This window comes from Cibotium barometz, chromosome 32 (assembly GCF_041138505.1).
Source record: "Cibotium barometz isolate CiBa-2024 chromosome 32, ASM4113850v1, whole genome shotgun sequence".
Taxonomy (NCBI): Eukaryota; Viridiplantae; Streptophyta; class Polypodiopsida; order Cyatheales; family Cibotiaceae; genus Cibotium; species Cibotium barometz.
The window spans coordinates 33,905,025-33,932,990 of record NC_141077.1 but is presented as its reverse complement, the minus strand read 5'-3'; the positions used below and the strand labels follow the sequence as shown (position 1 = coordinate 33,932,990).

At 43.0% G+C, this 27,966-nt stretch overlaps 2 protein-coding genes across 2 annotated transcripts; one reads left to right on the top strand and one right to left on the bottom strand.

Moving 5' to 3' along the window:
• The first annotated feature begins 1,032 nt into the window (after positions 1-1,032).
• LOC147620118 (guard cell S-type anion channel SLAC1-like) lies at positions 1,033-11,833 on the top strand. The gene is made up of 5 exons (XM_086772699.1): positions 1,033-1,242; positions 1,534-2,619; positions 3,315-4,085; positions 4,336-4,367; positions 11,302-11,833. The coding sequence occupies exons 2-5, from the start codon at positions 1,546-1,548 to the stop codon at positions 11,726-11,728; spliced, it is 2,304 nt and encodes a 767-aa protein (XP_086628825.1). The 5' UTR covers positions 1,033-1,242; positions 1,534-1,545; the 3' UTR covers positions 11,729-11,833.
• Positions 11,834-14,172: 2,339 nt separating this feature from the next.
• On the bottom strand, positions 14,173-23,383 carry APX3 (ascorbate peroxidase 3). Its single transcript, XM_086772304.1, has 9 exons — positions 23,102-23,383; positions 17,289-17,413; positions 16,501-16,550; positions 16,283-16,348; positions 16,086-16,134; positions 15,101-15,183; positions 14,935-15,014; positions 14,714-14,816; positions 14,173-14,625 (listed from the first exon to the last, which is right to left on the bottom strand). Exons 1-9 carry the CDS (start codon positions 23,212-23,214, stop codon positions 14,398-14,400), a joined length of 897 nt encoding a protein of 298 aa, XP_086628430.1. The 5' UTR covers positions 23,215-23,383; the 3' UTR covers positions 14,173-14,397.
• Between the last annotated feature and the right edge of the window lie 4,583 nt (positions 23,384-27,966).

Genomic DNA, 27,966 nt, shown 5'->3' with positions numbered 1-27,966 from the left:
CTCAAGAAAGCTATTTTTTAAGCAAGCTACTTTTGAAGAAAATTATTCTTAAGAAGTTGCCATATCTGTAAAGCATACTATTTTGAGCCCCAAAAGCTATCCCATGAAATATATTTAAGTGCACCAAGAGGAAGTGTGGGCTCACTCTTGTGTGGGAGCGAATTGGACCTAATATTATGCCTTAAGTATTTTATTTGTTCTATTTATTTTGAATATTTTATTTATTCTAATCACTATTATGGGTGCATGTCAACCTCCCACAACAATGGTATCAGAGCCAAGAGTGATTACAATTGACTGAAAGCGGTGAAGAGCTAGTGGATAAAGAGAAAGAGCTTGGCCAAAGGTAAAAATTTTAATACAAAGCATAGAAAGTCTAAGGTTTACAAGAAAGGCATATTTTCCAAGGTGGAACTCTTAAAAATTTTCAACAGATTTTCCAAGTAACCCGAGGATTTCAAAGGTTTTATCAAGGTAATATTATTTCATATTTCTTTTACGATGTTTTGAATTTCTTTTGGTGAGAAAAATTTGACTAATCCAAATCCTCAAAATCCATAACAACTACCTGAGCTACTACAACTCATGGCTGAATGCATGCATCTCACATATATTTCTACATGCAATGCACATCTATTTCACACATTACTCCATATCGTCAATGATATAACAAGAGAACGAATGGACAAAAAACGACTATGACTCATGTTATGTCATAATACCCATAGGCAACAAGCGCATATTTTCCCCAAACATTCAGTTTTTTGAACTTATAGAAAAACATGGAATTATTCGTGGATATAGAATAGAAGATAATACCACCATATGCCATGAACACTTTCTTGCTCACTTACGTTTTCTACAATCCCTCCTACCATGGAAACTAATGTCTTTAGAGGATTGAAGGATCATATCCCTATGGTGTTCCGCAGCTGGATCGACGGAACGTGCCGGAGCTTTAAATATAAGGCATCTTTTGACCGTAGCTGGCGTCGCGTGGCTGGTGACAGGCACTGGGCAGTTGGCAAAAACAGGAAAGAAAAGCAGCGGCCAAATATACCAAAAAAAGAAATTGATGCGCATTTGGAATTGTCCACTTGTTGCCATCTCATCTGCAGCTTGAGCAATATTCACATGGATCGCTCTCTTGCTCTGTCTATCACTCGCGCGCGCACGCACACAGCCTTCCTTGGCTTTCTGAAGTATTTTGCGCAACTGGGCGATTAAGTTATCAGGCTTTTCGTAAGTATTTTTCCACGTTGTTGCCACACAGACAGACATTGTGGAGGCTTTGCAAGGTTTAGCTACCTCTCTGCCACTGTTTTTTCGTTGAATTTCACCACCTTGCGTTTTCCGTAGCTTTCCACCTCAAGGTGAGGCAACACCTGCAGATAGACTCATAGTTAGGAACTGTGTGTGTTTCTACAGATTAAATATGTGATCATCGCTAGCTTTCCATCATGCAAGCATTCTTTCTACATAGAATCGAGATTAAAGATGCAAAAGTATGCTTTACATTGATTATATCTGCAGGTCACTATCTTAATGAGGCGTTCCTCTTCGTTGACAGAATTTACTGTAAATGGCATCCTAGAAGCCAGGGAGGATGCATTCAAAAGAGAAGGGTTTGAGGGCACTGATGCTAGCCCTATGGAGGAGGCCTTGCCACCCCTGCTCAAGATGATTTCTACTGGAAGCTATTCTTTCATAGCTAGTGATTCCCCAGATGCAAACACTCATGCAAACATTGATGTCTCAGATTTGGAGAAATGCAATGCATTCACGGGCTTTGATGGTAGAGGACCACCTACGAGTGGGTTGGGCCAGAGCAGGGGTTCTCTCGCTTATGGTCCAGATGCAAGCACTCATTCAAACATTGATGTCTCAGATTTGGAGAATTGCAATGCATTCACAGGCTTTGATGGTAGAGGACCACCTACGAGTGGGATGGCCCAGAGCAAGGGTTCTCTCGCTTATGGTACGGCTGCATTTGACCAGGATGCTCCCAGTGAAGCTGCAACAGTGGACATATCTAAGCTGGTAGCAGACAAGCAAAACATGTCCAACCAAAGTACACCAAAATCTGGTGGGGTCCTTACCCCAAAGTCCATACTGTCAAGACGAGATTTTCCATCGACCCCTCGTGGTGCCCAGGCCGAACTAGCCAAAAAAGTCTCATTTGGCTCTAGAATAACAAAAGGTGATGACAATGGTGCAGCCATTGGTGTTGCACCTCAAAAACCCCAGAATGGCGATGACAATGGTGCAGCCAATGGTGATCCACCTCAAGCACCCCAGAGTGTCATGCATGAGGCTGCCAAGAAAGAGTCTAAGAGGAAGTTTTTCTCACAGTCAATGCCAACAACCACCAGGCTTTCAGGTGGGGGATCTACAGTACGGAGATGTATTTCACATGATTTGGATGGAGCAAAGAAAGAAAACTATGTCATGTTCAGAACAAGGTCTGCTAAATTTGAAAAGCAACTGTCATGCAAACAACTACGAGAAGAGGAGAAGCCATCCAGCATGTCATCCAAGAAGAATTGTGATGCGGGCAAGTCTGTGCCTGCAGGGCGTTACTTTGATGCGCTGAGGGGTCCAGAATTGGAAATACTAAAGGTGAGAGGAAACTGGCCTTCAAAAATGCTATTGTGGTGTTGCAGAAAGTTCAAACTTTGCTGTTAATGGGGTGTTTTGCTGTCTTTTGCACTTGTGGGTGCACATGAAACATTCATTCAGGAGCTTGGATGGTCACTAAACTCATGAAAGAATTTGCAATTTCTTAACTACTTATAAGTGATTTCATTTGTTCTTATGTCTGAATCATTTCATGGATATGGTTTTAGAAATGAAAACTATGCATGATGACCTCTTCAATGATGGGCTTGTTAATACGTACCAAGAGTTTAGAAAAGGATAAAATCCCTTTACAATAAATTTTGGACACATTCCTCTGGATCAATACACCTACTTCCCACGCTTATTGAGACAGTCTCTACATGACCGCCGAAACTTGCAACAAATAGACTACCAGCAATACATGGCCTTCTTTGACTGCTTCTAGGCAGTCAAATCCATGGCCCCTCTATAGGGGCCTCAGTTGTATCATGATGTTTTGTTTGTGGGTTTTCCTAGTAATGAGGTTTCCCACTGGTAATATAAGAATTACTAAAAATAAAATCCCTCAACAATTCTTGAATATCATAATTTGGTTAACTTGTTTAGCGCACAATTGATTGTTATATCTCTTCTCCCTAGTTGTGGTATGAGCAGATAAAGTCATTGGTTTTAACAAAATGTTTTTTAATGTGTAGGACTCAGAGGATCTCTTGCTTCCACTTGGTCAGCAATGGCCATTTCTTCTTCGATTTCCAGTAGGGTGCTTTGGTATTTGCCTTGGTTTAGGCAGTCAAACGATGCTTTGGAAGACCCTGGCCACCAGTGCATCCATGAGCTTTCTAAGAATACCCTTAATCATAAATCTTATTTTGTGGTGTTTGGCTGTTGCTGCACTTGTTGGCATCTCTATCACATATGCTCTGAAGTGCCTGTTATACTTTGAGGCTGTGCGGCGAGAGTACTATCACCCAGTAAGAGTAAACTTTTTCTTTGCTCCATGGATAGCCTGCATGTTTTTAACCCTGGGCATTCCTCCAAGTATTGCTACTTCTATCCATCCAGCCATTTGGTGTGTATTTTCGACACCACTCTTGATGTTGGAGCTGAAGATATACGGCCAGTGGCTTTCGGGAGGAGGTAGAAGACTATCAAAAGTAGCAAATCCGTCCACTCACTTGTCCTTGGTGGGAAATTTTGTCAGTGCATTGTTAGCAGCAAAAGTTGGTTGGAAAGAGCCAGCTGTTTTCTTCTGGGCTGTAGGTTGTGCTCATTATTTGGTTCTCTTTGTAACTCTCTACCAGCGGCTGCCTACTGCAGAGGCCCTTCCCAAGGAGCTCCATCCTGTGTTTTTTCTCTTTGTGGCTGCTCCAAGTGCGGCTAGTGTTGCTTGGAAAAGTATTGTTGGAGACTTTGACCGTGTTTCGAGAGTTGCTTACTTTGTGGCGTTATTCTTGTACGCATCCTTGGTGAGTTCATACCTTTTACCTCCTTGCAAATTTGTGATGTGGCAAGTGAATTTTTGAACAGGTGTTTTCATATCCATGTAGATGGTCATGTGATGTGTCTTCATGTCCATTTGGATGGCCATGTGATGTTACTGCCATGAGATGTTTGTTCCTACAAGAAATCAAGAGCTTTCAGGGAGAAAATATTTGTCTCTATGAAATATCCAAAATTTGAAGTCATTGGCACCTGATTATCCACAGGGTCTTGCAGGTTGTTCGAATCAACTTCTTCTGTGGATTCCAGTAAGCTTTCCAAACCAATTCTTGAGATGTTCAGCTTCATTTGTTTCATTGCATTTTCAGTTTGATGATAAATGCATAGCTTAGCAGCTGATGTTAATGCCTTTGGAAAGCAATAGCTATGGCAGGACTAAACTGTTGTGCCCTTGTTGACATTCTTGCAAAGACCTCAATGTGAATGTTAAAGGTGATTGACTAGCTGGCCACTCTGAAGGTTGCCAGCGTTTGATTTCCAGCAGATACGTAGGACTCACATGACCTTTCATGAGAGTTGCAAGTTCTGCTCAGATGCGGCATGCATTTCTATGCTGTGTTTCCAACCAAGGCACCCTGATAGCATGTTTCACTAAATCCCCAGCTGAATTTATTAAGCACATTGGAATTTAAGGAGGAAAAGGCGTGGGTTAGTGGAATCATGATGAAGTACGTTGACCATGTGCATCCTTGAGGTGTCTCACATCCTGTCTGCCATATCCTCTCTGCCATGGTACAGACCCAATGGAGAAAAAGTGTGTTTACTCTTCTCCCATGAGTCGAGGACTTCGAGGTGCGATATCTATGCTCCACCTTCCATTCCAATGTCCACCCCTGTTCCTCTCTAAAGGGCTAGTTTCCCACTGATCCAAGGGCCTCTTAGGTGTTTCTCATCCCACTGATAAAGAACTGCAAGTCTATGTCTAAGTATCTTCTCCTGACACACGACTTCTAGTTTGACAATGTGATTGGTCATCTATAAGGCATTTGAGAGTGCCTCTGCTCTGTGAGTCGGGCTGAAGTCAAGAGTATGTCAAATCTCTAACATGTTGATCAAGAATGCCTCATTAGTCCCCCATTGGCACTACAGGCCACCTGTTTGGCTCTTCCCCCCCCCTATTGTATGATTTAGCCTCTCAGTCCTTTGTACTGATGCTTGTATTTTGCAGCACCTAGGGAGAGTCTCCCGGGCTGCCATGCTGTATTCACTGCGCTGTTTCTCTTATGAGCAGGAGAGATCTTTTGTAGCCCTACGGGCGTTTTTTATATAACTAATGAAAGGATCGTTTCTTGAAAAAAAAAAGAATGCCTCATTAGTGAGTATATACTTTTGGACTCGCATGTTTATGGCAGAATCACAAGATAGGAGACAGTGGTAGATGTTCTGCAAATCATGCCTCCTCCATAGATCTTATCAATTTTGGTATGGATGTGGAGAATCTCATGTGCTCTTGCATGAAGGGGACTGCCAGAGTTGCACTGCCAAGGAAAGGATGCTAGCCGAATTTGTGCCAGTCCTGGCACAAAAAGAATCATCCAGTCTATGCTATCATAGCACAAGAATATCCCCACACGACGGGTGGAGCTGATCCTTGATGAATTGTCTCTAGAAATTGTAAGATACCATGTACAACCTCTGGATGTTCAGGTTGACAATCCAAACCAGGTTTTAGTTGAGCAGCAATTACCCACTTGTTTCTAGATACGTCCAATCACTGTCCTTATACTTTATGCTGTCTGAGTGTATTTTGACTTGCTTGGTTTAGGTTTATGGATTCCTTACTTAGGCTGAATCCTTGATTTTGCAATGTGACTTTTCTATGCAGTTGGCTTCTAGCACCTCGTCTAAGGATCTGAGCATAGTTGTCACGGTACGAAAATACAATACCGTACGGGAATTTTTGGTACGATATGAAATACAATACCGCACGAAAAAATACGGTTTTTTTTTTACACTTACAAACTATGGAGCTTCAAGCTCGAATGTGAGGGAAGAGTGGGAAAGGAGGAGTCTATAGTGCTTGAGGAACCAGAACATGGAGATGTGTCTCTCCCAGTTGGATCTCCCAATTGTCTCCAAAAAAGAACCTGCATACCAAAGGTCTCCGAGTGTAGCCTTTATGACTAAGGGACCGTCCTTGCACAAATACGAGCAGTGCATCTAGGGTGATAGGTTTAGGGACTCCTCTCTAGATCAAAATGGCCATGTCCAAATCTTCTCCCTCGTACATAACTTGAGGATCTAATTGTCTAGCCTACCGGGATCTCCAAATGATGTAGCAAGATTCTCTCATCCTACCAATCAAGTGTACACTACCAGTCTACCTTGCCAGATTTTTTAGGTCTCTCAGCAACCCCATATGGAATATTGAGTGGACACGAAAGTTGCAAAGTATTGCGGGTATTTGGAATCTTCGTTAAGCAGGATTTCTATATTTCTTTTAGCATTTGGAATTTTTCTCTCAAGGTGGGGGGGGGGGGGGGGGGGGGGGGAATAATAATAATAATAATCATACCGTATGATATCGTACGGTACCGTACCGTACGAACCATATGGTACAAATGGGTTTGTACCAGTACGAGAAACAACTATGGATTTGAGTGATAAATGCTATGGCACTATTAAGGCCTCTCAGTATCAATCCTTCAAGTTTTCCAGTACAAGTGGAAGAAGCTCCCACTTTTTTTCCCATCGGTAGGATTTAATACCAATCCCCTAAAGAGGAACGAAATGCGTGAAATGAGGAAAACTCTCCCTCCATGGCTGGCTGCTCTTAGATGGAGACTACGTTGGGGGTTGATGGGGGAAGAGCCACACTGGTGTGTAATGCCAGATCTCCTCATGTGCGAAAAGGTCCAGGGCTCCAGGAAGTTACCACCAAGTCTATTTCTTATCAACATGACCCTTGATGCTGACTGAACTGACCTGATTTGGGCAATTCCCACAGAGAATTACCCTCTTCAGAGCAGAGACTTCACAGGAGTCTTGCTTCCCTTCGGTGTCGCCATGAGCAGACCTCAGAGAGCCCATGGCTGGGGTCCAAGATGGAACCAGCCCACATAGAGATCTGATTGATTGAGGAGAGAAGGTAGGTACCATGCTCGTGCCTCTTTCTGGACACAGGCAGGAGACATGGTCACCAGGGAGTTTTTTGAGATGACAGGCCCGCACCAGCAAAGAGACGGGGTCTGCAGGTTGAGGGGTACTGATGGATCCATTGAATAAGACCAGGTTCGTGCCATTGCCACGAATTTTTAGAGAGGACCAGGTTGAGGCAGTGAGAGAAAGAGTTTGGCAGCATACTCAGGAGATGGTTTCACCAGGGTTGCAGATGTTCTTGTGCTCTCCCTTCTCATGTGATGAGTTGTGTGAGGCTCTACGGGCCCTGCCTCGTGGCAAGTGCCCTTAAGAGGATGGCCTTCTGGTCTCCCTCTTCGTTCTTCGATGGAATCTCATGGAGGATGGTTTCCGAGCTTCCAGTATCCCTCTTCATTCTCCATTGGGATCTCATGGAGGATGGTTTCCGAGCCACCTTAAATGAGATCATGGCCTCTCACCACATGCCTGAGAGGCTGTCGGAGGGTCTTGTTCACTTGATCCCCAAGGAGGGAGGTGATTGTTTGGAGATACAGTAGTGATGCACCATCACCCTCCTTGGAAGTGCCTACAAAATCCTTGCCAAAGCCATCTGTCACTGCCTTCAGCCCCACCTCCCTGATTTGATACATGGCACCCAGATCAGTTTCATCCAGGATAGGAGTATCCTGGATAACATCTTCAGCTTTTGGGAAGCGAACGCCAGAGCTTGTCTACACCAGGAGGACATGGCAGTTCTTCTCCTGGATTTCGAGAAAGCCTATGACAGAGTTGACTGGGCTTTGTGGAGGGCAGAACCCAAAGAGGGATCCTGGTTGCTCCTGTTATGGAGTCCCTAAGTTAGGCCTAAGCATGACTATGCTTCGGATGGGGTTCCCTGCCAGCGGCTGGATTAGAGGAGTTTTAGTATCCATTGCCCACAGCAAGGTCCTCATTCAAGGGGCTAGAGGGGAGAGGTTTCTGATCTCCAGATCAGTTCGTCAAGAATGCCCCTCCCTTTTCTCTTCCACTTTGTAGCTGAGGTGATGAGCAGTTTGCTGTCTGCGCAGGGCACTGGCCCATCTCTCCCTCACCGGCCATGTGATTGTGGCCAACTAGGTGCTCATGGATACCGTGTGGTACATTCCTTCTTGTTGGGCATTCTCCCGAGCATGTCTTGGACAGGTGCAGAGTCTGAGTAGGAACTTTCTATGGGCAGGGACAGATGGCAGACGTGCACGGGCCAAAGTGGCCTGGAGGGTGATTATCCAGCCTTGTCAGTAGGGCGGTCTTGGCATCATTTTTCCAGCTATTCAGACAAAGCCTTGTTGGGCAAGCCAGTTGTGAGGCATTCAACCAGGTGGGGAACCTTGTGGAAGGCTTTTCTTCTTGCATGGATCTCAGCTGGCACTCCTTCTCTTGGTGGCCCTTGGACCGACAGTGTGCGATGGATCTTCACGGAGGCCGGTTCCCATGGTTTCAGTTCCTCTTTCGAGGACTGCTTTGCAGCCAGCTTGATCAGAGTTTAGGATTAAGATCGCCCTCACCGATGTGCCCCCGCCGATGTGCCCCCGACTACAGATGAGGAAAGACTCCGCCAGCTCTTGATTTGGAATCCCCTCTCCAGGTTGCCTAGTGGCCACCTACGCACTCCATTGTTTGGGGGCTCCTCTGCACAGATCTAGCTCAGTCTTTGGGAGAGTGGGCTAGCTTTAGGAGGCTACCCCCAGAGGTGCAGGGCAGACGTCTCGTAGGGATCAGGGGCAGAGATCAGATTACCCTCGACATCGATTCAACTATTTGCCCCCAGGGGTGCAGGGCAGACGTCTCGTAGGGATCAGGGGCAGAGATCAGATTACCCTCGACATCGATTCAACTATTTGCCCAAACTGGCGCGCGCACACACCCCACCCCCCCCCTCCTCTCCCCCTCGCCCGGCACCACGTGGCCGGTAGAGTTAGGCATGGGATTAGGAGAAAGCAGGCTAATACAGGTGGCTACGATTATTATTAGCAAATCCATGTGCACTGCCAGGATGGTTATTTATAGCAGCAATGGGTACTATATAAGTGAAACATGGTTAATATTGTCATAACCTCACTATTGGTCAAAGTTCGGCCAAGACTCCAACCGTGCATCTGGTAGAGCATAGATCGGCATGTTGTATGCCTCTATGGGGAAGACTAGCATGGATCTGTGGTTTGACTCCCACAGATCCATGCCACTCTGCCTTCAGCATGCCGATCTATGCTCCGCCACATGCATGGCCCCTGTCTTGGTCGAACTCTAACATGACAATAATAACCCATGTTTCACTTATATAGTACCAATGTCACTATAAATAACTATCATGTTATAAATAGCCAGTACACATGGATTTATTAATAACCTTAGCCGTATGTATTAGCCTGCTTTCTCCTTATCCCGGGGCTCCCCTAACCCTGTTGGATTAGGCCACTAATCCGAAGGATTAGCACTAGGTACGTAACAGGCTCTACGGAGCCTTCACTCGACATGATATGCCCCTTGCAGTCCTTGGTTCAGATGGGGTCCAATGCTCATCTTTTCAGTTGGTACTGCCTTTTCCCCGGTAGAGCATTTCAGTGGTGACCTTCAGCAAATGAAGTATCTTGGTTTTCATGCTCATCAGTGGCACATTGACTAGAATCTGGTCACGACAGTTCTTGGGGGCTTTGGCTTTGGGAAAGCCGACCACCATTGACACGTATTCAGTGGGGTGACAGGACCCCTTCAGCCAAAATGCCTGAAACCACCCCTTTCTTTCATTACACAGTGAGAATAGGTCACAGGATCTAGATGCAGGTGGATGGCACCCCGGTGGCAGCAAACCATTGAGCATTCAGGACATTTCACCCTGCTTCCTACGAGATTTTTGGAAGTGACTGGGACAACTTTTGGCCAAAAAAGATCACACTCATCCTCTGGCAATTATAGCCCACAGCAACCTAGTCGTCGGCTCTTGGTTGGCTATCAGTAATAGGCCGGCACATTGTGTGCGGTGCAGCCACCCCATTAAGTTGCAGCGGCACTACCTTTTGGATTTCCCCAAAGTGCAACAAGTATGGCAGAGGATTCTTCGCCTCTACACAACCAGGAGATCCTCACCGAGTATCATCACATGGGAAGCTATTGTCTGGGTGGTCACATGCCCCCCGACTTTCGCATTGCAGGATTGACACAGTTCCCACTCCTGACCTGTCATCTGAGGCTTGGTCTCTAGGCACGTGTCAGAGGTGAGATCATCAGCAGCATTGTTGCATGGCATATATTGTGGGCCTGTTGCAGCGGGGCCATTATGGGCACCCTCCAACGACCCCCCCCACCCCCAACAAGCTGAGTCCATCACCACTATATGGACTGATATCATTCACAGCCTCTGTGGCCATTGAAGTTGAGTGAGGCTCAACACTATATGGGAGAAGCTTGAGTGAGGCTCAGATCTCATGCGCAGGCAGCACAAGGCTTTCTTACACATATGGCACAAGGCCAAGGAGGGACTGCCCTCCCCCAGATTTTCTACTCTTGATCATAACTAATAGAAGGATCTTTTCTCCACTCTTCAGCTGATGACTTGGCTGCCCAGGATGAGAAATACAACCTCTGCACATAGGCGCCCTGTAGAACTAGTGATGACCTGCGTTATCTTCCAACAATGCTGGTTGGAAATTGCATATGCCTGCTGGCCCCTTTCGCTTGCGTTTATGCTCCTTTTGGCTGCCTGGGCCTGAAGCACACGTACAAAGCTTTGGTAATTTGCAAATGGAAATGATGGAACATTAGCCACATATATATACTAGCCACATGAACAGGTCAGCCTGGAAAAGAGGACAAAATAATAAATATTTTGCCATTTTCTTGTTTGCTTTGGGCACTTGCTTCCAAAGGGCACATTGCCCTTCATGATTTGGTCAATGAGCACCTAATGAAATCATGAATGTTAGTATGGCGTTACAATCTGCAATAATGTTGATGCTCTAGGGCTCTGTGTGGGAATGTCTTCAAGATTTTTGAATTTGTCCAAAAATAGGAGCACGAGTATCATGTTGTTAAGCATTGCCAACATTGCTCTTATGTGTAACCTTACAGGTTTTCTATTGCTTGGTGGGCATACACGTTTCCAATGACCGCATCAGCCATCGCTACGATCCATTATTCACTTGTGATCCGGCATTCAATTACACAGGCTATGGCAGTGACTCTTTCTTTGATTTCAAGTGTCACAGTGCTCAGCCTTTTTGTCTTCACTGTACTCCATGCGATAATGGGAACATTGTTTCCAAATGATTTAGCCATTGCCATCACAACAAGGCGGCAGAAGCGAAAGCACAAGGGGATAAAATCAGACTCTTCAAACAGCTTCTCAGAAAATAAGCCGGAGAATTGTGGGGATGCTTCTAACAATTCAAAAGAGGGAGGGATGATAATAGGATCCCTCCAAAATGGTTTGATTAGTGTTGCATCTGACCCTCTTCCAGTGAAGGAGCATGCTAACCAAGGAAGCATGGAGATTTGAAGTAGTCTCGATGTAACTCCAGCTTTCTTACAGGAGTGCATGACTAAGATGATATAAGATGTGCTTTACTCCTCACTTTTGTATAGAACAGAGCTTCCTAAAGATGTTGAATCCAATTTTTCATGATGTTGAGTAAAGCCTTTGGACCACTTGCAGCTTGCATGACAAGGTCTTTCTTCGATTTTTGCTTATTTGCCCAAAATAAATTCATGAGTTCAAACGTACCCGTAAGGGCTCTTATGATTCTGGCCTTGTGCCCACCACACATCCAGGGCTTGCCAGAGGCTATCTTGTATGGTGGGGAGATTCTGTAGACCATCGAGTCACAAAATGGCTTATTTTTGGTGATCTATGGCTTTCTTCAAGCTGCTGGCGGTTTAGCTTGATATAAAGATGCAGCACTTCTTTTTTGTTGGCTTTTCCCTTCCCACGGACATTTCAACTGTGCACCATTATGGTCTGATTCTAGGGAAATGAAATAAGCAGATAATGGTCTGGTGCAATAAGTCCTCATAGTTGCACCTTGCTTATCGTTTCTGGTGCTGATTATTCCAAGACTTAAATACGCACCTATGACAAAAGAAATCAGCACGAACCTGCCTTGTGACTGGTTTTTTTTGCAAATGAGTCACAATTCACAGCAGCCAATGACCTCTCTCAACTTTTGGTCTTTGGTCTTACACACCCTTTGGGTCTTTTGTAGACGTAGATAAAATCAATCTTTCTTTCTCTTCACTTCAAGAAGCTGAGAAAGGCTGAGATGGTAACTGTAGAAGTTGCCAACCAAAGACAAAATGGGAAGTGAGGCCTGAACGCGACGGGTGTTGCAGCAAGTTGTCAATGGAAACATCTTTACAGCGTCATTTGGTAGTGTTCAGAATTGGGCACCCTCTAACAGCAATCAAAACTTCATGTTGAGTTGTGTAATCAAAACAAAAGTTTGAACCAATTTTCATGTGCAAGTAAAAGACCCACTGCATGGAAAAACCCCAACCCCAAACCTTTCCATTTGCATGCAAACCTGAAAATGCAAATCCCCAACATAATTGCTACAACTGTAAAACCCCATTTGTTTGGATGAGCTTTGCAAAACAACGGAAGAGAGAACAGTCCAGAAGAGTGTAGGAAAGTGGAATCTAAGGGATAGCCGTGCAGGTGCTAAGTGAGGGGGTTGCCATCATAGCCAGAGCCAGCGGTGCACTTATGGTCGATATGGCTATTCTCATGGTTTGCCTTTTCTTCTTTTTGTGTGCGTACTCTGCCTGCAAGCTATCAATGTCTGGCTTGGCAAAACCAGTAAATGGTGTAATCCACGAATGTCTTAGGATGCTGTAATCGAAACAGCCCAATGTACGTCTTTATGAAGGAACCCAACTCTTCCAAGATTTGGCATGAAAATTGAAACAGTTTTTAAATGACTTGATTGCAAAGTCAATTGGCCTCAGCACTTGCTTCTTACTAGTCTGCACCATGTTATTATTTGCCACCATGATGTGCATGTGGTAATGAGGTAAACCGTCACAAGAGGTTTTCGCTAATCTTAAGTACTAGATCCTACCTACCCTACAATCACCTTATATAAATGTCTATGAAGAACTTTATAGGTACTCCCAACACATCCCCCTCCAAGTTTTACTTCTTGAATTGAAACTTGATACACTTAAAGATAGTAATAAATGGTTATGTTTGGATGCCTCATCATTATGCATTTTTTACAGACAATCAAATTACCACTCCAATTTGAACTTCTACCACAACTTGTAGCTTCAAGCATGGTGAGCAGTTAATACAACTAAAACTATGGAATCTTCTTGAATTCTTCATCGAGGAGCATTTGACATGGTTCAGTTCTCCTCCCATTCCTTCACCATTGTTTATGTTGCCATCTAATGATGACAATAACCACAATCTTTCAGGGCCCAGTTGCTTGATTAGATTTAATACATTAAATTTTTTCCTAGAAACATTGATGATGACATGGTGATTGCCAGTTGTTCATTAGATTTAGCAAGTTAGGATCGGTCTACCTTAGGGCCTCAGACTTGCTCCCTGATGGAGATATTTATTCCTATTACAAAAGCTTTCCTGAATGCGATTCTGAAGCTATACAGGATCCTTTCACTTAAAGCACATAAATCTAACCAAGTCGGATGATCAACTTCTAGAAACAGCAAGTGAAAAGCTAATTCTACCTCATAAAAGTCTACCATTCCATCTTGCACAACGTATGGTATTGTTAGAGACTATGTTATAGTATCCCATTCACATCAAGTCGGTGCTCATTTGTGTACATAAAATTTCTCGCTTGGAAAAGCAGGTGATAAAGGCTGCCAAACACTCAATCAAATGTAGCCCTTTCTTCATTCTGCCACCTACAAGTAGACATACAATTCCTATTTTTACCTTATCAAAATATATTCAAAGCAATTGTGCCGCTCTAACTAGAAGAATTTAATGAACCATCGAATTTAAACATATCCATGCTTTCACTGTAAGTGGATGATATGAATTTCAGATCTCCAAAAATAGATCATAAACTTAGTACCCTATTTAGAAGACTGTCCTGAGAGCATACGTTCAGGGTCTAGTAATGTCCATATTGCTTGTTATTCTACCCCTCCAAAAGAGAGCGAGTTCCTCATCACTACACCACTGAAAACATCATAAGATCACTTGGCTCTCACATTTCTGCGAGCTTCATATACATAGCCCAAGATAACCACAGCTGCAGTAACAACTACTCCGACAGCACTTTGTGCCAGCACAGTTGTTGGGCTAGATACAAGATCCTTTGCGAAGCCCTTTGAGGTCGCACTGGTCACTGAAGAGCTTTTAAACCCGAGCTCAGATAGCTTTTTGTGAGATTCCGCATAGTCCTTGAAAAAAGTATCCTCATCCTGGAAAAAACAGAGAGATCATGTGAAGTACAAGTACAGATCCCCCATTATTAACTTCTTGTCAGCCTAGCATACATGCACATATCACCTGTGCATAGAGTTCCACATAAGAGCGGAATGCCGGATCTTCAAGGAGGCATTTATCAGTAGGCAGCTGAAGAAAATCCTCAGATTCACCCTTCAGAAGTTCCCTGAAATGAAAGTCAAACACTGTTTGACTCAGCAGCAAACTAAAGAAATCTACCAAAACTTTCAGAAACATTGAAAAACAGGAAATTTCAGCCAGCTCAAAAGTTAGCAAAGACTTACAAGAAATATGAATTGTCAAACTTCAAAGGCTGATGAGTCCAAGCACCGTCAAAACCAGATCTTTCTGGATGAGCCCTCCCCTGTAGAGCATCAGAAAAACAGAGCTCATTAACGTCTAAAGCCAAAGTAAAAGAGGATATGCAGACATATGAAGCATTCAGCTTACCAAGGTATGTGCTCCTGAGAGGGCAACAATATCCTTGTCTGACAGACCCATACGATAAAAAATATCCCGCAAATGCTGAGGGCCTGCAAAGAAGCACACGCCATTTTTACTGCTTGATATGAAACATAGACCCGGCAAAATGCAAGAAAAACATCAGCTTTCAAATAAACTAGAGGTAGCAGGAAGCCAGGGACAAGTTCCTGGTTCAGGAACAACATACAACTGCAGTGGATCAGAGAAGACAGCCCCAAGGAAGAAGAAAGGTTCAATAACAGAAGAAAGGGTAGAGGGAAAGCTAACTGATAACACAGGATTAAAAACAGGTCCTGGATTGGACAAGACCATGCAATGGAGAAAATGTACCACAGGAGTTCAGACTTTTTGGGAAGCTGGTAATGCACTAGTAGCACATGAGAAAGCACTCAACCTTCTTGGAAATAAAAAGCATTCAACATTGAGATCTCTGTGCAGGTCCCCATGAAGACACATTGCACAGCTACAAGATTCAATCAAGCAGTTTCTCCTGACAAGCCTGGTACTTCAACGGATGTGAAACACCGACTCCTCCAGATCCTAGGTTCTGGTGTTTGGGGCATGGGCATGGTCACCAGCATCCATGTTTAGCACACAGAAAGCTAAAAGGGGCCAGGCAGAGGCAGCTCAGGAAAGTACACAGCTCTGCTGAGTGGTCGTCAATCAAAGGCTGCTAGCATGGCAGCATACAAGTTGGGCAGCCAACTAGCTTACACCTGCATAGGATGAGGTAGCTGCTAACAAATACTTTGAACATGGCAAACACATGATCGAAGCTTAGTTTTGTAATTCAAAAGTTAAGCAAAGGTGACCCAGGAGTCCCAACAAACACAGCAAATTAGGGCATACAACAAAGCTGGCACTCCTTTGAAACTAAATCCAAGCTACAAATTTGTTATCATCCAGCACCTGTCAGCATATTTTTGTGAGAGAGAATTCAAGAAACCCATACCTTTCTTGGCATCTGGAAGTCGCCCTTCTGGTGGGGATGCAAGGGAATCCTGGCAACTCAAAAATTACAATTGGCTTTATTAAGCGAATGCAATTCCAAGTTGTCAACACTTTGCAGGCAGAGTTTGATACAACCACGCAATAAATAGAAGACCAAAATGATTTTGCACGAACCAACAGCAGCACACGAAGGCTAACCTTGCGGCCTGGAACAAACTCAATGGTGGGACCTCCAGTGATTTCCACTGCAACCACCCCCGCCAGCTGCAATAGCAATGTGTGTACAAGAAACCATGCTAATCTTATCCCAAAAAAAAGGTTCACAATGCAAAAATGCCAACTACATGAAGGGCCCACATACTAGATGAGGCACTAGCTGATGTAAAGTTTCAAAAAGCTTCAATGATGTTACTCACCTGGTAAATATCTGCATATGTGATATTAGGATACTTTGACTTTATATGCTCTGCACCGAACATTGTAAAACACCATAAGCACCAGTAGCAATAGCAATAACAGAACTGCTCAGGTTCTTTTTTAAGGAAACAAACATAAAAAAAAGAGTTGTGCTTGCCTCCACTAATTTAACTTCCATTAAACAATTTCTAACAAATCCAGGTCATCTCAGATAAGGATTGATCCTCGGCCTATGGTCTCCCTCTCACACTCAAATAAACAAGTGATTGGGCTGCAGAAAGAGGTTAGTTCAGAAAGAAGCTAGCTACAATGCTCATGGTGCATACAATCCACCCTCAACTAGCGTTTGTCAATACTAAAGAAGCTGTTCCGACTCATCCTTTCCCCGCAAAGTCAGGAATGTCACACAGCCAAACAGTGTGTTGTATAAGGCTCAAACACTGCATTGTGGTCTTTGAGGTTAGTATTTATATTTCTCAGCATGCTAAATAGCCCATTGCCATACTTGACAATTTGACCATTTATAAAAGCTTCAAGACCAAGCCCAACTCAAGCCAACTTGAGAAAAAAAAGTAGGCTTGAATTATCTTCATGCATTTAGTTGAGTCCGTGTAGATAGGTGCCTTGAGCTGACGCTTATGTTAACCTGTCCTGTGCTTGTCAATATAAAGTCAACTTACAATCTGTGTGGCATCTTGCAACCTTACTGCAGTAAAACTATCAAGAGCCTCCCTCTAGCTCCCCGTCCTTGCCACATAACTGAAATTGGCTTTACACATTGACATACCACAAAAATCCACAGCAATTTTCAGTCCAGCATTTGCATCATGGGTATACTCCCGCTCATTTCGTATTGAACCGTTTGCTCCACCAGTTTGAGTTTGTACATCATAAGTACCAGCATCATGCCAACTGAAATCACAAAAACCATGGCTTAGAAACAGGCAAAAGGTCACATAGCATCACATAAGCTGAAAGTAATACAATTTTAACACAAGCAGAGAGAAAGAAAGAAAGGAAAAATAATTATTTTAACGTCTTCAAAAGACCCAAAGGATCTATGAGACCAAACAGCACTACAATATTTCCAAGAGAGATACTGAATCATGGAAATAACTCAAGAAGAAACTAGCTACCTGTGGAGAGAGAGAGAGAGAGAGAGAGAGAGAGAGAGAGAGAGAGAGGGATTTTCTCTCAAACATAGTGATACTAAATCTCGATGGGCATGGAAAACCGGATTCTTGGCCAACACCAAGCTGCTTTGTCTATAACGTATTGTAGTGGCCTGTTCCTAATCACATCCAACATCACCAAGGAGTCTCCTAAGACATAAGGCCTAACAAATAGCTGCAAACATTGCCTTGTACTTTGCCTATGTGGGAGTTAGAGCCACCGTCGGTTGCTTCTTATCTAGGAAGAACGGCCTAATCCAAGTGTAAATATGAATCAGGATCAGATATATGCTTGGAAATTAGATCAACATAGCCCGGGGTGGTACAGCCAGTAGATGGGCGTTAGTACAAATGCGCTAGGAATGGATGATTACAACAGTGGAGGAGAGGCCTTTTTATAAGCAATAGCGGGAGTTGGCCTACTCACAGCATGGAAGACAAATGATTGTAAATCAGCCCACGACTTAGAGAAAATACCCGCCTAAATACAAGCACATGTTCCCACACATGAGATGCACATATTTTAACACCCCCTATGCAACTCATAGTGTGCAAATGTTGGAAGAAGAACACTAATGAAGAAGATGCGACCATGGACACCCCAGTACCCGCCAGATAATGAATACGTTGCAGAAGATCCTATCTCTTCAAAACACAATGCCACCTTGAACAGCAAAGAAATATGCTTGGCTCCGAGTTCCCACACCAATGTGCAGTGAACTCCATTCACCCCAATAGTGGACTGTGAACACATCACGTCCCGGAACCTCAAACAATGAACTTGGAACACATCCAGTCCATAGCTTCTGCTACACCAAGCAGTGAATCTAGAACACAACCAATCCATAGCTATCAAAATTGATATATATATATATTATGCTTGGAACTCCAACATGTGTTACATGCACTAGAAATGAGGAGCTGCTGACAACCCCCTCTCCCGGCCACAAGCCTCTTCTGGATAAAAGCACAAGGAAGAAAACTATATGTATAACTAGAGAAGAACACCATCCCGGCCCGGCACCTTGGGAGCCCTAGATGAGTCACTAGAAGCGTCTGAATCACTGCCTTGTGTCCTATCTTTGACCTTCTTCTGGGATGAAGACTTGCCCTTGCCCTTTTCTTCTTCTTCAACAAGCAGTCCTTAGACAAATGTCCTTTCTTCCCACACGAGTAGCAACGCCTCCAAATCTTCTTCTAAGGCATGATCCAGATCAAGGGACAACCTTTAACTTAACACCTTGTGCGGCATGCCATGAGGACTAATTCCTCTTCCAAAAGGAGGGAGTTTAGGTCATCAAAATCTAAAAGATTGGAAGTGACCTAGCCTCGCAAAGCTCTAGCGACCATATTTGTCCCATCAAGCTTGTCCTCCTTTGTTGTACACAGGGGAGCCATATCCGCAACAAAAGAACACCACCACAAAACCTCATACCACCACACTCAAAAGACTCTTCTCCAACACTTTCAAATGACATGAACAGGAAGGACCAATCAGCACCAGAGAAGGGCTGGACAGCAGCAAAAACAGGCCCAAAAAACTCGCTGAAAAGGCCCAACCAGAGGGAGGGGAAGCCAGGGATGACGCAGGACTGTCGAGGCCGCACAGACGGGAAGGACCAATCAGCACCAGAGAAGGGCTGGACAGCAGTAAAAACAGGCCCCAAAAACTCGCCGAAAAGGCCCAACCAGAGGGAGGGGAAGCCAGGGATGACACAGGGCTGTCGAGGCTGCTTGTCGGGCTGCACCACACACGAATAGACCACCTACAGAATCCAGATGCTGTCCTGACCGTAAAAACAGCCACCAATCACCAACAACAGCTGCGAAATTTCTCAAGGAAGTAAAAACACAGCCCCCTCAGGCTTGCACCTTGACAGCGGGTGAAGATCGCAGAGGCAGAAGGATGAGAGGAGCAAAACGCTGAAGGAGAGGCACCAAAAAATAAAAAATAAAAATAAATAAAAAACAGGTTCAGCAGAAAACACAGCCAGCAGAGGATCTCCAAAAACGCTGCTATAGGAGGGAGGAAATTCACAGATGATGGCAGCAGGTACCTTTGGCGATTGATACCAGCACATGCAGAAGCAAGATAAGAGAAAGGTGAGAGAGAGCGCGCGTGTGTGTGTGCAGACAATGATCAAATTCTATTATCTCATGGAGTTTACACGGGGTAGTACAGCCAGCAGATGGGCGTCAATACAAATGCACTGGGAATGGATGATTACAACAGTGGGATAGAGGCCTTTATATAAGCAATAGTGGGAGTTGCCCTACTCACATCATGGAAGACACACGACTGTAAATCAATCCACTACTGAGAAAATACTCACTCCTCAATACGAGCACCTATTCCCACACATGAGATGCACATATTTTAACATGTAGAGTGTGCACATGCAGAAGCAAAGTAAGAGAGAGTGTGTGCAGACAATGATCAAGTTCTATTATCGCATGGGGTTTACACGGGGTAGTACACCCAGCAAACATGCCACATGGTCAACTCTTGCCACAAGATTGTCAACACAACAGTCAACCAAGAGTAGTTCGTTGATGTCGCCATAGCTAACCAGAATCCTTGCACAGTTGCGTTCTTGCATGAATGCCCCACCCCCCCTAATCACTGTCAACAACTGCCTCTCACCATCGCTTGGAAGAAAATCTCACATCGCGAAAGTTCAGCCAGGATGGAAGGGAATCAAGGAAAATCCAGCTTGGAGGAATCAGGGGAGATTGTGAGAATTGGGGGAAATTAGGAGACCTATGGAAAAATGGAAAACTAAGGAGAAAATGAGGGAATTAGGAAAAATTGAGAGAAATTGAAGGAAATTAGAGAAACTAAGGGAATTGGCGACTCTAGAAAATTGGAAGAAATTTTGAAATTTAAAAAAAAATAAAGATTTGGCGATATTGGAAGAATTGGGAAATTGAAGGGACGTGGAGGAAATAAGATGAAATTGGGAAAATTGGAAATTCTATAAAAATTGAAAAAATGATACAATATTTCAGAGAATTAGGAAAATTTTGACATTTTGGAAAGGAATTGACAATAGACACAACACACTGGTTCCTAGAACGAAAGGGACAAAACAAAAAAAAAAACATAAACCAAACTTATTTTATTTTACTTTAAAATTGTTCTGTACCACATACCAAATGTGCAGTATATGACATGTACTATACAGATTGTATGCATCCATATGAGTACAAAATGCAACTATGCTCAAGGCCCTAGGCTTGCACTCTAATACCATGCCGGAATGGACCCCAAACATGTAAAGAAAATCTGGAAGCTTGCACAAGCTTTAGATAGGGAGTTGTTGAAGAAAATACAACAAATAAAGTAAATCCTTGATGAACAAGCTATCATGCCCTCTCCCTCCACTTGGGTAGGATCCAATGCCTTCACTAAGCGAGATGAAAAGGGAAGAGAAGCACGCCTTTTTGGGGCCAAAAGGCCGTTAAAGTAGCTCAAGGGCTGCCATTTTATACAGCCAGTCCACTCTCTGATGTGGTATGTGGTGCATAGGTTGAAGCCATGCAGAACAAGGAGGTGACACTAGCACGAGATCTTATAGCTCGTAAAAGAGAATCCACTCCTTGAATGTGCTCTGGCAGTCATAGACACAAGAAACGGCTATTTCAATTCCTAGAAATGCATTTCTCCATTTCAGGACCCCATCCATTTCCATCGCCGTTTCACTTTTCCCAAGTGATATTGTCGCAGGAAACGGCCATTTCCACCCCTAAAAACTCATTTCCCCATTTCCATTCCTCCAACGTTTTCGTTCCCATTTCTCGTTTTTTGGTGACTATGCTACCTGTACCCCAACAAATATTCATAATCTATGTAGATAAACATGTTGCAATGCCAAAATTATGAATATAACTAAGATATGTGATGGGGAGAGAGAGAGAGAGAGAGAGAGAGAGGGGGGGGGGGGGAGAGAGAGAGAGAGAGGTGTCAAAGTCACGCAGTAGCACACACACCACCCTAGGGCACTGAGTAACATCAGCAACTGGGCTCCCATCTCCCAATCGTTGCTCCCCCCCCAAAACCCGGCCGAAGGAGATATCTATGACAAGGTGCCACCACACCCTATATATGACTCTTCAACTTCCCATACTCTTGTATATGGGATAATCCACCACAACTTCCAATCATGCGATAACTCAAGAGTAGCTACGAGAATTGCCACCTCCAACACCCTCCTTCAATTCGAGCACCTCGATCAAACAGAGGTTAGGACCGCCCAGGACCACACATGCCGAGCTCTGATACCTTGTCAAAGTCAGGTAACAACAGCAAGCACACCACCCTAGGGCACCTAGCAATGTCGGCAGCTGGCTCCCTTCTCCCAACCGTTGCTCCCCCCAAAAACCCGACCAGAGGAGATATCTATAACAAGGTGCCACCACACCCTATATATGGCTCTTCGACTTCCCATGCTCTTGCGTATGGGATAATCCACCACAACTTCCAGTCATGCGATAACTCGAGAGTAGCTACAAGAATTGCCACCTCCAACAAAAGGGAGGGGGCAAGTAACAAATAAGATAAGCTACTTTTCAGAACCTTTGTACTACATGGAATCCCTTCAGGTGACTGCATGATGCAGATACTCAATCCATGTCTGCAAGAACACGCTGACATAAGATGTTGCAGCTGTGAAGCTCTCGCTTTGGTCCTCCTGCCTTGTTGTGCCACTGCTTGCTATTATTCTATGAAGCCTGTGCACTATCATAGTCCTAACTATTGGGCATTTGATAATTGGCATACAAACACTACTGCAAACATCAACAAAGCATAAAGAATTGTTCCTTCAAAGTTCAAACTATTTAGAGTCTCTTTCCACTAGTATCTCTATATGTATGACCGGCTTTTGCAGTCTCATAGAAACAAACAAATTCTTTAAAATTCAACGTATGGCACAACATAAAAGATAACATTTCTCATGAATACTGCATAGCTATGTGAGCCCATAAAACTGTATGACGAATCCTGACTCATCACTTTGCATGACAAGCCCTCATCGTCAAGTTCATCCATTGAGAGGGAGGGACAATCCTGACCATTTTTACAATCGGATTATGATTTATTTCACCAAGTCAGCTGCCTTGCTGACATGTAAGAACTGCACACGCCTACATGTCAATTCGCCTCAGGAATCAGTCTGCAGTCTCCCGGATATCAGGGTCCAGCCATTCAGGAGGCCGTTCTAATTTTGGAAAAAGGGAGGCACAGCACCAGCCAAAAAAACTCAAAACCTAGCTCAGAACTACATCTGTGAAACTACAAACCCTAACCCTAACTCAAAACTGTGTATCGTCCCAAATGAGACTAAAACCCCTACACGGAATGCAAGCTACCCTAGCTCAGAACAGGCTTAACTTAAACCCTGTCTAGGAATAAAATGCGAGGACTTACGCCAATCGGAGCATTAAGGGGGCGCAGTTCTTCTCGGCGATGAAGGCTCGCAGATCACGACGGGCTTTGTCGATGGACTTGAGGTAGGTATGGTCGACGACAGGAGCCGGCATAGCTGCGGTTGCTTGTAGAAGGAGATCACGTAGAGAGAGAGGACTGAAAGAAAAAAAGCCTAATCTGTGGAAGAAAAAATGGACCCATTTTGCAAGGCCGGATAAGGGACATCCACATGCTCTCCTCTATATTCTAGACGAGAATCTCGGCCTCGATTCCTCGAATCTCGCTGAAATGACCGCCAAATCCCTCTCTTAATCTAGGCAAGATGTAAGAAGGTAATCCCACGGCGCTCATGAAAAACTTTTTTCTCCGCCCGTCCGAAAAAGGATAAGGTTGAAGCCTTGCCGGTTTTCGTTAATAAAAATCTTGATATTAATCAGTTTCATAACTAAATATGTAAAAAATTTGTTGGTTTTCTTAAGGATGAAGTTAAATTCTTGTGAGGAAATTTGAATTCTAACGGGTTTCGAAAATGCACATTTTTTCGTGAACATTGATTAGGATAGCTATGGGTTTACGCCACACGATGACTCCCGTCTGCGTGAGAGATTGTTTTCCGCAAAAGCACCTAATGGCTGTCACACTTCCGAAGATAGGTCTTGTTTCCTCGGCGGAATTGGAATAAAAACCGTTTGCTCAAGGGGGAGAAATAAAGAGGAAGAAAAAGTCATCCACAAATGTGTGGTTGCAAGCTCAACACCACATAGCATTTGCTTAGTGTTGTGTAACAACCGGTGCCAATCATGCCAAAATGCAATCGCAGCTACATTTAAGAAGTTAAAGATCAAGTGACAAGGTTTTGTGATGTAGTTTGGACTAGCATGCTTGTTCATTAGGGTTGTAGATAATTGTAGACAAATTGGTAGCCAAAATTATTCCCATGTGAAAGACTAGCTCTCCAGTGGTGGGTGGCAACAAACAAGCAGCTTGTTTATGTGAAAGCTTAAGTTAAATGAACCAAGTATGTTGGGGTTTTTTTAGACAAACATGTTGGAAAAACTAACTTGCTACATGTGAAAACAAGCATGCTTGCGTTCATGGTTTTGGGGCGCACTTGTTGGTTAAGCTCCTTAATATGTGGGCAATATTCACAAAAAAATTTGGTCAAATATTGTAGGTGAGCAAATTGGCCAAACTTTTAAGTGACATACCAATGGCATGATTGGCACCTAAAGATGAACTTACTTTACTCAAATTGAAACACCCCAAGTAAGAAACCCACTTACATGTGTGTGTACCCAAGACCAATTACTCACAAGTAAGAAATCCACTTACATGTGTATCTACCTCAAGACCTTTTACTCACAACTCTATGCCCGAGAAGCATGTTCAATCCATTACAACCACGCACATTTGAACAACACAAAAATATAAAGGGGTTCAACTCACCACCCAACCACGCACATCCGATTAACACACGAATACATGAACAAGGGAACACAAAGGGGTTCGGCACCCAACCGTAGGCTAGCACTTGCCACACCCAACCGTAGGCTCCAAACCACACATAGTGGTAAGCCACCCTGGAGCTACATGGAGCTACAGACCAAGGAAACATAAAGGGGTTCGCCAACCACTCGCCACCCAATTGTAGGCTCCAAATAGTAAGCCACCCCCAGCTAGAGACCAAGGAAGCCCGCACCCTCAAGGCATGCGCGTCGCTTAGCATGCACCCCCAGTCTTCATAACTGCCCATTGGTTGGGCTAACACAAGTTGGGTTCTTTGGGAGGCCCCTTTCCCAAGGTAGAGTCCACCACTCCAACTCCCATACAAACAAGCCACAATCCCAACTATATAGCCTAATGACCAATTCACATATGCATTGTGACTGATTGGTCTCTAAGCACTAGCCTCGTTATGTCCAAACACGGAACATAACACAAAAGGTGAGGAATTTGGAGTATATAAAGTTGTAGCCCACTATGAGATCCTTCTATCCATAAATTTGTAGCCCACTATGAGATCCTTCTATCCATAAATTTCATCTCCACCATGAGATATTATGCATGCAAGTTCCCCTAGTTGTGTTGTCCATTACAACAAAGTTTCACTATAAACATTCCTTTGTAATCCAGGTTAATGAACAAGTGATATGGATGTGTTAGAGCAATCAAGTTTTTCAATTAGAGCTTTTAATAGAAAACGTCCATGTTTGGGATTGAGAGAATCTCCTTGGTTCATCAACTTGTTACATCTATCTTCATTATATTTATCTCAAAGTACTAGTTGTACTTTATATTGGCCTTTGAAAAATAGTGTTTTACTTATCTCTATGCTTTCAATATTCATCACCACATATTATGAGAACATTTGTGCACCATATATCTTTTATTGCAAAGTATGGCAAGAAGGACATCGATGATCCACATGTACATGAAAGATCACATCACACTTTGGGGGATCAAATGATTGATTCGTGCATGGCCTTGTCCTTTTTTAATGTAAGAAAGTCTTGTTTGTTTGCTCATCCCAATGAAATTTTACATCTACCTTAGCCAATGTATAAATAATATTTACAAAGGCTTGTTTGTTTGCTTATCCCAATGAAATTTTACATCTACCTTAGCCAATGTATAAACAGTCTTTATCAAGACTCCTATATTAAGCCAATTTTACATCTACCTTCACCAATAAACAATCTACAATCTTTGGGAAGTCTCCTATCAAGCCAATTCATATATGTAAGATCCATCTTACATTTATAAATTTATAAATGATTGATTCGGTGCATGGCCTTGTCCTTTTTTATGTAAGAAAGGCTTCTATGTATAAACAATCTTTACAAAGGCTTGTTTGTTTGCTCATCCCAATGAAACTTTACATCTACCTTAGCCAATGTATAAACAATCTTTAAAAAGTCTCCTATATCAAGCCAATTTTGCATCTACCTTCACCAATAAACAATCTACAATCTTTGGGAAGTGTCCTATCAAGCCAATTTATAAATGTAAGATCCATCTTAATTAAGAAGATTTTTAGAAATTAAATTAATTGATTTTTACTAATTTTACAAAAAGAATATCAACATAATTTAATTAGATCAATGTTGCTGCTCTTAGTAAATTAATAAGCAAAAAATTTTATTACTTGTAAGTGGCTTCGACTTGGCTAGAGCCATAAGAAAAATTAATTGGACCTTAGACTAGGTGTATGACCTTGGTTTATGAGAGGATAGACTTAATTTTTGGGCCAAGCACTCCTTAGACTAGGTGTATAACCTTGGTTTATGAGGATAGATTTAATTTTTGGGCCAAGCACTACTTAGAGACCTCAAAATTTGAATGGTGAAGAGACCATAGGATAGAGATAACCACTCCTTTTTAATCTTTTCTTTTAAGGAAAAGAAGAAAGCTCTTCCATGAGCATGCAATTTACCCACTCTCTTAGGCACCTTGCCCTTCACCTATATAAGAGAGGGAGGGGTGTATAGGAGCACCTATATAAGAGAGGGAGGGGTGTATAGGAGTTGTCAGCACCCTCTTCCCATCACTTTGTGTTATTGATGTTGCTTGTCCAACCGGAGAGGAGAAGGTGGTGCCAACTTCAAGGAGGGGAGGCTGAAATTTTTAGCTCATCGTCATCCAAGCTCCGACTTGAGGCTTTCTTCTTCTACTTAGGGAAGGGGTAAGTCCGCGTTTTGTTGCTTCAAATTTGAGATTACTGACTAAAATTAATATTTAAAAAAATTAAGCTAATTTATCAAGAAAAATATTTTAAAATATTTATTAGTGTTTAATTCGAGATTAGGCTCTATAATTAGGCCTTAGATAAGAGCAATCTACCCCTAAATTTTGAACCAAATTTGTTGCACCAATTAAGAATAACAAGGTTTGAAATTAGAGGACTAAAAATAATTAAAAGAAATTAGCAAAAATCAATAATAATTCATAAACTTTAGAGTTCATTAAAGATGCATTAGCTTTAAGGGGTTGAAATCTTGGATAGGTAATCCTTCTTGCACCCCTTAGTGGTAAAAAATTAAAGAAAATATGATCAGGAGATTAGACTAAGGTTTAACCTTATGATAGATTTTAATAAATTATTTAAAGCTAGTTAAGCCTATAACCTTCAAAATAGGATTCCACAAAGGACAAAGGACCCATGAATGGATCAAAATAAAAATAAGGATGTGCATGAGCCTAGAGATGGATTCAAGGCCACAAAACTAGATAAGACCCAAGGGGTCGAAATACTTAGTATTTGGTCATTGTGTATGAAACCTATTGTCCCTTGCCAGATGGCTTATAAACAAGCCAAAATGTAGTAGCCTAGCTTGTTTGGAATTCTCACCATGGGAAGAGAACATGCAAGGAGAGAGCTAGGTGGGCACGTCACTTTAAATAAAATTTCTTTCCCACTCCCAAAGATTGGAATTTTAAATGGTGGACCCATGAGTTCTATGTAAGTAATTGAACCAAGATAATCTTATACTTACAATGATTCTATAGAATTTAGGGTATTACTTTTTTGTACATGAAGTTGAAAGGCCTAGATTGGAGGATATATGCGATAAAGTACTTAGTGAGCTTCATGATGACATGAATTATGCACCCTTAAGGCGAAATAAATATGTACAAAGCATATGTTCCTTGTTGCATATAGATCAATATCTTGTAATTTCTATTTTATGAGACCACCAAAGAGAGAGACAAATGTTAAGGTTCATGTAGGAGGAGACAAAGTCTTCTACTCTAATGTTTGATGAGAAATCAATATAGGTCAATTAAAATTAGATTCTTCTACTCTAATGTTAAGGTCCATGTAGGAGGAGATAGAGTCTTCTACTCTAATATTGTTTGACGAGGAA

Coding starts and splice junctions, on each gene's coding strand:
- LOC147620118 (XM_086772699.1), top strand. CDS start 1,546: ATGAGGCGTTCCTCTTCGTTGACAGAATTTACTGTAAATGGCATCCTA. Junction 2,620..3,314: donor CAGAATTGGAAATACTAAAG/GTGAGAGGAAAC, acceptor TTTAATGTGTAG/GACTCAGAGGATCTCTTGCT. Junction 4,086..4,335: donor TATTCTTGTACGCATCCTTG/GTGAGTTCATAC, acceptor AGGGTCTTGCAG/GTTGTTCGAATCAACTTCTT.
- APX3 (XM_086772304.1), bottom strand. CDS start 23,214: ATGCCGGCTCCTGTCGTCGACCATACCTACCTCAAGTCCATCGACAAA. Junction 16,135..16,282: donor AGTTTGTTCCAGGCCGCAAG/GTTAGCCTTCGT, acceptor TTGAGTTGCCAG/GATTCCCTTGCATCCCCACC. Junction 14,626..14,713: donor ATGTGGAACTCTATGCACAG/GTGATATGTGCA, acceptor TGTTTTTTCCAG/GATGAGGATACTTTTTTCAA.